We start from the raw sequence: 9,936 nt of genomic DNA, 5'->3' as shown, positions 1-9,936 counted from the left end.
TGCCGCCCGCTGCTCCCCTCAGCAGTGTACTTCGGTCCTTCTGCCTGCTCTGCTCCCCGCTCTGGCTCTGGTGAATTCTCTCACCCTCCTGTGCTTCTGGCTGTACCCAGTGCGTGTGTAAACAAAACAAACAAATAAACATGCCTCTATAAAATAATTTAAAAAAAAAAAAAAAAAAGAACTTGATCTCCGATTCCTCCCCACTCCCCTCAAGCTCAACCTCCCCACAGATGAGATAGAGCTTCCCTAGGCTGGGAAGAGAGATGTAGGGAGGTTTATATATGCATAGATGTTGGTGGAGCCACAAGAAAAGAACTCTATAGCCTGCTCCCCCAGGCCAATGCTGTTGTGGCTGCTGCTTGGGAAGCAAGGGGCCACACTGGCCAGTAACCCCCAAGCAGCTCCATTTCCCAGCTAGTGGGAACCTGTATGGACAAGTGATGGGATTAGACAGAACAATGAAGCTCAAACCACTGGCACTGAGGATTAAATGAACTCCCCCCCTTTCCCCCACTGGCTCTTTGTTCTTTTTCCAAAAAGTGTTTACACCTGAAAATCAAGGGTGGGAAGAACCTGAACTATCTGAGGTTGTTCATATAACTCCCATAGAAAAGAGTTGAAAAGCAATTAACGCACAGGGAACTAATATTCCACTGGAAAGTCTGTGCCCTCAGACTTGTAGGTCTACAAATCAAAAATGATCTCACAAATGTAGAGTTGGAACTGTTAGAAAGGCCAAAAGATAAGGAGAATTATTAGGCTGACTCAGGAAGCTGGGAAAAAGATCTGTTTAGAGTGTTGTGTTTCAGGACTTGCATTAATATCAAAAGAAAGCTTTTCTGTAGCAGCCAACGATGGGGGTAGAGCATTCATGATGGGGTTCTGATGAGATTCGGGGGCCTTTGAGTTATCATGGAGAAGAGTTTTGGCAGAGTTCCCCTCTCAGCAAAGTGCCTGCGTAGACATGGGCAGGTAGAGTTCTTCATTTGAAAGAGGCTTGAGAGACACCTGCATAGACACAGGTGCTGGTCTTGTTTTTTTTTTTTTTTTTTAAAGATTTATTTATTTATGCATACAAGAACTGGGGTACAGGCCAGAGGTGGGGTGTGTGTGAAAGGATTCACCAAAGACAGTAGGGAGCAGAACAGGCAAATTGACTGAAATATATTGCTGAGGGAGGCAGCCAGCTAGACCAGAGAGGTTTGCTGAGCCATGTGGGTGGTTGAGGATCTAACTCGTGTGGCAGAGGCTGCGCATAGCCTCACAGTACTGTGCTTAACCCCTTGCACCACCAGGGAGGCCCCCTTTGTGGAATTTTTATCTAGTATTAAATCAATCAATTCTAGGGTCTGATTGGGTTAATCTGTAAAGACTAGAGATTCTTTGTAATGATCCTCAATCTCTATATTCCCATGCCTGGTCCACACTTAAGAATCCACATTGTAGTGACTGACCATCTCCAGACCACGCTTAAGGATGATTCATTTCTGTGGTTGGCTTGAGGGCTATGTGTGTCATTTCTCCCCCTACCCCCAGTTTCTGGTCTTCTGACTCCTCCATCTCGTTTTCTACTCTAAGCCTCCATCATTCAGACAGCAACTTGGATTTTGTTGTTGTTGTTAACATTCACGCACTTTCATGGCATGTTCATTCTCTTTATTTTTCCACACCTACTGTGGAGTGCGGTGGTATTTTCAGAAGCATATAGTACTTGACAGGAGTTAAGTCGAGACCAGCGAGAGGAGCAGGTGCCCAGGTGCTTCCCCTCCAGTGCCTGCTGCCCCCCCCCGCCCCCCAAAAGGCTGGCTTTGTTGTAGAAACCGGGTCCGGGCGTCAGTCCCCGGCCTTCTCTAGAATCCAGTGGACACCTGGGAGCCATCTGCGGAGTCTGGGTGTGGAAAAGGAGGCGCGGTTGCGTTTTTCCTGCACCGTATGCCGCTAAACGTTCCTCTAATACTTCCCCCACCTCGAGTGCCATTTTAGCGCGAAAAGTTTCTCCAGCAACCAAGTGCCGCGGGCGCCGGTACCTGGGAACTACATTTCCCACAATGCCCCGGGAGGCACGCGCAGCGGGAGAACTACATTGCCCAACATGCCCTGCGTGGAAGCCTCCAGAGGGGCGTCGGGCCGAGTCCAAAGGCCCAGTGTGTCCACTCTACGGCCCAGATAAAATCCCCTCTGTCCCCTTTCCTGCCAGAGACTTCCGTTCCCAGCTCAAACTTCCGACCCCATTCTTCGCCCGGTGGGAACGCTCGGGGAAAAACGTCACGGCGCGGGCAGTGCGCACGCGCGCCCCGGCCCGGGCCGTGGGGGCGCCGCCGGGGCCCGGGCGCCTCCCGCCCTGCGCGTGCGCACTCGGGGAACCAACGCCCGGAGTCGAGGCGCGGGTTCGGTGGCGCTTTTCAGCGAAGCCGCACGTGAAGGGCAGCGGTGGCCGGAGCCCGGTAAGCCGCGAGCCGAGGCCGGGGGCCGGCGTGCAGCGCGGGGGTCCGCGGGGAGCCGCCGCTGCAGCCGGAACCGAGGGGGAGCCCGGCGGCCCGACGGGCGCCCCTGGGGCGGGGTCCGACGTCGCGCGGCGGGGGGAACGGCTGGGGACCCGGATTCTCGTTGCTATGCAACAGGGGGCGTCGTTACTAGGTAACGGGGGAAGCCAATGCTTCCGGGGAGTGGAGGATTCCCGGCGCTGCTCCTAGGGCCGGCCGGGACCCGGCGAGGCCGGACGCGGGGACTCCGCCAGCGCGAGCCCTGCGCCCCCGACCGCCCCAGCACCCAGGCTCCAGCGCCGTCTCTCGCAGCCCCTTGGGGGTGTCCTGGCCCCTGGGCCTAGAGGCATCCCCTTGCCAGCGACACCATCCAGCAGGGTTTGGCAGGGACGCGGTGTTCGAAATAGCACATGCCACTGACACCCGGTCTCCGGGAGGCTGGGCGCTGGGGAGGGCGCCTCGCGGTGCGGCTGGGCGGCCCTGGCTCCAAATAGCTGCAGGACAGCAGCTGTCAGGGGGTGAGCGGGGGCTGCCCCCACCTGCCAGGACCAAGTTGCTGCGTTGTGGCAGCTTCGCCCGGCCTAGGAACCTCCTTTCAGCGCAGCTGTGTTTCTCGGATAGCCCGCAGCATGCTTGGATCAACTTTAAAATAAAACCTCTCCCTGGCTCTACATTGCTCCCCTCAGGGCTTCTTGGCGGGCCTCCAATATTCGTTTAGCAAGTGTTTATTAGCTCTTGTTCTATACTAGGCGCTGGGAATTCCAAGAAAAGGTAGTTGTCCGGTCTGATCTCCGGTGTTCAGGAGTGTGAAGAAGGCTGCCTACAAACTTGCTAAATTATGCTACAGTGTAACGAGTGGTATATTGGCAATTCGTGCCCTGCAACATTTCTGTAGATGTTTACAAAGTTCTTGTAGCAACATGTGAGCCTTGCAATGACTTTCCACCTGCTCAATCCCATTTTACCTGGAGGAGACTGCAGCTGCAACAGGTTAAGTATCAGGCACGAGGTAGTGACTTCTACTTGCTGGCAGAATTAAGTCTGGGACTGAAGTCTAGGTCTTTTGTGCCTTTCTGCACTTTTGGGATTTTGCCCGGAGCCGACTTTTGCCTGTGCTGCTGATTGGGTGTGGCAGCTGTCCGATTAGGCGTCAGAGATCCCTGAGGAGTCCCTGTGTGGCATCCTTTAAGTAAATTGACCTGGGGTGGGGCAGACATCTTGCTCTGGAAGGCTCCACAGGCTGCTATGATAGGCGCCAGAATTGAGAACCGCTGCTCCTAGGGGCAGCTCTGAGCAAGGATGGGCAAATCAGAGCCAGCAGAGGGCACTAAGGCAGCTGCCCCTCCTCTCCCCGCTTCCCCCACGGTATGATTCATAGTGTGGAAGGAAACGGGGCGGAGGGAGCCTTGGCTGGGGATGTGTGGATGGCCCCACCCAGCTCTCTTCCCGAACCACAAACACATTGTGCCTCCTCACTAGCATAGCAAGTGGAGCATTTTCTCCGGCTCAGCCGGGTCCTCCCGCCTCTCTGCCTAAGCTCTCTGAACAGAAGTGGTGGGTCTAATCCCAAACCTTTTCCATCTTCTTACCTTACGCTACAAAACCATGACCTGTAAGCCCAGCAGGTGGGTCCACACCTGGTGTGTAGTCTTTTCATTTTGAACTTGTTGATGAGTTTAGTAGAACTTTAAGTGCCATATCTTACTGAGGGAGTGTGGGGGCGAGGTGCAGAAGGACAAGATTTAGATCCTGGGCTCTAGAGTCAAGTCCAGGTTCTGCTGTGTGAACTTGAACCAGTCACTTGACCTCTATAAGCTGTAGTTTTCAGAGTGCAATGGGGAGAATAGCAGTGGGGTGGTGAAATAGCAAGCACTTTGAAGATTATAGAGCACCAAACAAGAATATTTATAATAACCATATATCCCTTGAGAACAGGCATTACAGGAGCTGAGAACATTTACTACCAACTTCCTCTCGGAGCTTGTGACTATTTCGGCTATTGACCACAATGGCCTCTAAAGTGTGTGTGTGTGTGTGTGTGTGTGTGTTGCGGGGAGGGGTGCGCAATGGCATTGTGTCAGATTCCTACGGCCTGGGATAGACCTGAAAGAAATGAGAAAGAACCTATTAAAGAAAACATTCTGAAGGAACAGAACAATCAGAAATCTGTAGTCCTATCTGCAGAAAGCACATCCAGAATCCTGTTGAATTTCGTTTCCAGTGCACTTCAGGTCAGCTGACAAGGCAGTGCCAGCCCCGCTCCCAAGGGTTTATTTCAAGGTCCCCCAGCTCCCTTTGACTGGGGCAGCTGGTAGCTCGAAAGTTGAGGCTAGCACAGAATGTGGCAGGCTGCCATGGCGGGGGTGGGGGGTGCAGTTCACATGCCCTGACCTCCTCAAAAGGGAGATGAATCTGCTCCCGCCTGGTGGAGGTCCTTGGATATAGGATCCGACCCAAGACAGCAGCTCTGCTCTTCAAGTCCCCAGCGCGGTGCTGACCCAGATAGCACAGGCACTGACCTGCGCTTCCCTCTTCTCTGACCACTGGCGGGCAGGAACCATCTGGTTCTTAATTTCTGCCAAAAGAGAGTAGAAGGCTCTCCAGCCTGAGTCGTTCCGCATGGATCGCATGTTTTGCAGCCCTGCTTGACCCTCCAGGTCTCAGAAAGGACTTAGAACAGCAGTTTCTGTGCCAGAATGTGCCCCCAATGTGATATTTTTTTCTGACCCTTTCTTGGAACCCTTCTCCTTCCCACCAAACAAAAATGGGAACATCTTTCTCCCCATCCCGATGGCGCCGGATTTCTAGCCAACTCCCTGCGGGCCCTGCTAACTGCAAAAACTTCGCGCACCTGCCTGCCCCCAGCTCAGGCCATGCTAAGCCTCTGCTCATGGGGCTGAGTCATGGACACTCCCTGGAGGCGCAGGTCCCTTCTGAGCCTGGAAGGGAACAGGGGATTTGCTGGTGGTGGCTGACATTTCTCAACCATGGTGGCAGATAGAAGTTGGGATTGAAACATGTTTCTTGGCAGAATCCACATGTGCTTCAGTGAGTTGGTGCTTGTTGGTTCTTGCCCGTGGCAGCCTTTTACAGAACAGATGAGAGCTCGCAGCGGTTAAGTGAATTTTGTCACCGGTAACTCACGGAGTCACGATGGGTGGGTGCCACCTTTCCTTAGCTCCTCCTTTATTTGAAGGAATTTCTAAATCACTTCTGAGACTTCGGTTGGAGATGATAGAGCAGGGTGGTATGGGGGGGGGGAGTTCTGAAGTCACATATCCCCGGATTCAAAGCTTGATTTCCACGCTTTCTACTTACCTTTCCTCCGTTTCTTCAGCAGTAAGATGGGGGATAATAACAATTCCTTCCCGACAGTCACTCTCCTGACGGGTCACTGCGAGGATTAAGTGGGGCAGGTGGTGCACGGTTAGCTTTTTACTGATAATGGAATCTTTCCTCGGCGGTTGTGCTTTCATCCTTGGCTGAGTTTGGGGGCTGGGTAGTTGAGGCCATTCTGTTAGTGGGTCTCAACCTGGCAGGGAGCAGTAATTTGGGGACCGTTTACAGGTCTGAGCCTGGCTACACTGGCCAGTGACCTCAGAAGCTCTGGGTGTGGGCTGGAGGCCCCTGGCTGTGGACTCCCGGGTGAGCGCGGCGACCAGCCAGTGCTGAGATCCTGTGTTACCTTCGCACCTCACGTGTGTGGCCCTGGAAGCAGAGGCTTAGGCTCAACTCCTGGCTTTTCTTCATAGCACGCGACATTGGGCAAATGCCTTTTACTCCTAAGTTTTAGTTTCTTATGTGCACATTGGGGCAAGGAGGGTCGCACCTAGCTCAGCACTTCTCTTCCATGGCTGCACAGTGGCAATCCCATTTGTGTACTATTTTTAAGGGTTTTTTTTTTTTTTCAGCTTAAGTAGATTATAATTTCCTTGGGGACAAGCCTGATCATCCTGTATATTTTTTATTCCCATGGTACCTAAGAGCCAGAGACAGACCTTCAGCGTTTTAGAACTGGAGTAGCCTTAGAGAGCCTGCCTCATTCTACCCCGCCCCCAAGGGCACTGAAGAACACTTGCTGGTTAGCTCATACACCAGGGGTAGAGAATGTGATGGGGGACCCCGCTGTCAGATGACTGTGCTCCACTGAAATAGAAAAATCCCTGTCCTGCCTGTCTCAGCTAACAGGGTAGGGGCGGCAGAGGGTTTCCGGGTGCATCACAGCCGGACAGTGGGTTTCTGTGCCCGCTCTGGTTCTCTGCTCACCCTGTGCTTCTCTCCTGCCAGACCCAGCCATGCCAGGCCCCGGCAGCACCTCAGCGCAGGCTAAGTACCTGTTCAGTGTCATCCTGGTGGTCCTCGCGGCCTTCATCCTCCACTCGGCGCGGGCCCAGTCTTCTCAAGACTTTGGCTCACCCGGCCATCGGAAGAAGGAGGTCCCCGTCGATCTCTTGAGCCAGATAGGCCATTCTCTGCGGGCCACATTGGATGAGTGGGTGGGGCCCGAGACCATGCACCTGGTTTCAGAGGTAAGCGAGGGGGTCCCCGCTGTGACTGCGTGGGTTGAGGAGTCCTGACTGCACATCCTCTGTGTCATAATCCCCGATACAGAAGACCCCAGAGTGCACAGGGCGAAGCCAGCTGGAACCTGTCTCGTGGCTCCCATGTTTGGTTCCTACCCCGGGGCCTTTGGCTCTGCCTACTTCTTGCCTTGGCTCCTGCCCTTTCTTGCCAGAAAGACGGGGAGTGAGGCGTCTTTAGAAGCCCATGTAACTGGGTGACTGCAGAGCCAGACTTTGGTCTAAAAGTCAGACTTTGACTTTAACCTAAGCCAGACTTTTACCTAAAGTTGGTAAAAAAAAAAAAAAAAAAAAAAAAAAATCAGGAACTGAATCCATTCCTTACCTGGAGAGGTGGGGGTGGGGCTGTGACCTGATGGCATCCCACGTCACGTGCTTCTGAGGCGGCACCAATGACTGAGGATTCTGGACAAGGTCAGAGTATAGTGGAGCCGACGGACCCCTTTTTCATTCACACATCCGAGTCCTTCACAGAAGTTACTCCATACACTTTCATGATTCCCCAAGAGGCTAGGAGGACCCCAGTTTCACAGAGTGACTACTGCACGGATCTGGTGATTTACACACAAACTATTCCAGCAAGTCAGTTGAATTAGGGCCCAGATACCCTGGGGTCCAGTTCAGGCCAGAGAAATGACCTGCTGTCTGTCCCTACACCCCGGAAGGTGGCTGTGGAAGAGACTTAGCCAGGCCCAGCAGCACTTCTGAGAAGCAGGGGTGAGGTGCTCCTCCTGGGCCTGGCCGGCAGAGGTGGGATTGCTCAGGGGAGGGCAGCATCATTAATTATGGACTCACTTGCTCTCTCCACAGACCTTGTCTCATGTGATGTGGGTCATCTCGTCAGCCATCTCTGTGGCCTTCTTCGCTCTGTCTGGCATCTCTGCGCAGCTGCTGAATGCGTTGGGGCTGGATGGTGAGTGGCAGAGCCCTGGTTAGGGTACTGCAGTTTAGCCTGGCCTGCCCTGTGACCAGAGTTCATTTCAGGGTCCAGACATTTCCCTAGTTGCTCCACACCTCCCAGGTCTCCCTGGAGGCTACTGTCATAGGAGCAGGCCGATAACTCCCACCACACAGCAGGCTGAGCGTCTTGCTCCCTGTGGTACCGCACTGTTAACCTACAGCCCAAAGTACTCAGTGAGTAGCTACAGGCTCAACCACCCAGCGGGGACCGGAGCTGACCCTCTTCCCCGCCCCTGGTCACCTTCCCAGGGTGGCTGATGCTGTGACTCTCCCCCTTCCAGGAGATCTCCTTACCCAGGAACTGAAGCTCAGCCCCAGCCAGGTGCAGACCTTCCTGCTGTGGGGAGCCGCGGCCCTGGTCCTTTACTGGATTCTGTCCCTGCTTCTCGGCTTGGTCTTGACCTTGCTAAGGCGGATCCTGTGGGGCCTGAAGCTGATCTTCTTCCTGGCTGGCTTTGTGGCCCTGGTGAGGTCGGTGCCTGACCCTTCCACCCGGGCCTTGCTCCTGCTGGCCTTGCTGACCCTCTATGCCTTACTGAGCCGGCTCATAGGCACCCCGGCCTCAGGGGCCCAGCTGGAGGCCACGGTTCGAGGGCTGGAGCGCCAGGTGGAGGAGCTGCGCTGGCGGCAGAGGCGAGTGGCCAAGGGGCCCCGGAGTGTGGAGGAGGAGTGAAGGACGCCTGGCAATGCCACCTTCGTCATACCAAAGAGCTGAACTGCTTCCGGGTCACACAGCCCTCCTTCCAGGCCCTTAGCCCTTCCTTGCCCTGGCTCTGAAGCTCAGAACCTCCCACTCTGCACCAGACCCCCAGCTGAGAGAGGAAGACCACTTCCCCTGCTGATTCTGGGAGCCCTGCCTTCTGGGGTTCTGTGTTTGGGGTTAGTTCTCTTAACCCTTTCTCCACTCCTGTCCTGTCTCAGCCAGGACAGGGGTTGGGGCATCCCCCAGCTTCTGCATCTGCTCTCAGCACTGCCTTCATCTCCGGTGCCGTAGCCAGGTCTCCATGCAGCCACCTCTGACGCTCTTGCTCTCCTGTCCTCCGCCTCCTCCTTTGCTGAGTCCCCGGCTCCCATCCCGTTGTCTTCGCTTCCTGCATCCACCCAAACCACACCTCTCAGGCATGCTCCTGTCCTCTTCAGTGCCCAGCTGGTAAAGAGGCAGGGGACCCGAGACCTGAGGGGAGGGGGCGGGGGGGCATTCCCTCGGGCTGGGACAAGGATGACCCTGGAGTCTGTAATAAGTGCCTTAATCAGGGCCAGCGGGCCCTCTCCTTGCCTCTGCTCTCTGTAGTGCACTGGGCTGCTTTGTGTCAAGAAGAGACTGGTTCCTTTCAGAATCTCGATTCCCCTTTAGCCAAAGCAAAAGATGGCTGCTTTGCAGACTCAGGCCTGCAATTAGGACCCCACCGTGGTGGTCAGATCCCCTGTGGGGACTTCAGAAACTCTGAAGGAGGAAGAGGTCTCATCTTCTGGCCTGCACAGTTCTAGATGGCTGCCTACCCCCCACCCCCTACTCACTGCCACCAAGGAGTTGCTGATCAGTGCCCACCCCGGGGCCTAGGAGGAGCACGGAGCAGAAACCAGAGATGCAACTATAGCCTCTGTCTCCTGTTCTGCGGGAGCGGGGAGCCTGCGGCTGACTCGTGCTCTTCCTTTGAGGTCTGGTAGAAGTGGGTGTCCTCTGCCCCGCCTGGCATGTGAAGAATCAACAGATGCCCAGTTCTTCCTGTTACAGTTTGATGTGGAATCACAGCTGCAGTGATCTATATTTTTATCTGCGCTTGGTTGGTTTTAAATAAAGTGCACGCTATTTTATTATCTTGCTCTGTGTAACATGCATTTACTCAAAGTCTGGATGACTTTGATTTCTCTACAGTGAAACCCTTTTCTGTGGAGCTGCTCAGCTTTCCTGA

General features: G+C 54.5%; 1 protein-coding gene across 1 annotated transcript; it reads left to right on the top strand.

Moving 5' to 3' along the window:
- Positions 1 to 2,612: 2,612 nt before the first annotated feature.
- Positions 2,613 to 8,696, top strand: TMEM109 (transmembrane protein 109; the record flags this gene model as incomplete). The annotated part of the gene is made up of 4 exons (XM_084255944.1): positions 2,613 to 2,637; positions 6,771 to 7,012; positions 7,874 to 7,976; positions 8,305 to 8,696. The coding sequence occupies 4 exons, from the start codon at positions 2,613 to 2,615 to the stop codon at positions 8,694 to 8,696; spliced, it is 762 nt and encodes a 253-aa protein (XP_084112070.1).
- Positions 8,697 to 9,936: the final 1,240 nt, after the last annotated feature.

Source organism: Talpa europaea (genome assembly GCF_964194135.1).
Source record: "Talpa europaea genome assembly, chromosome: 1".
In the NCBI taxonomy this organism is placed as follows: Eukaryota; Metazoa; Chordata; class Mammalia; order Eulipotyphla; family Talpidae; genus Talpa; species Talpa europaea.
This window is presented reverse-complemented; position numbering and strand designations above follow the sequence as displayed.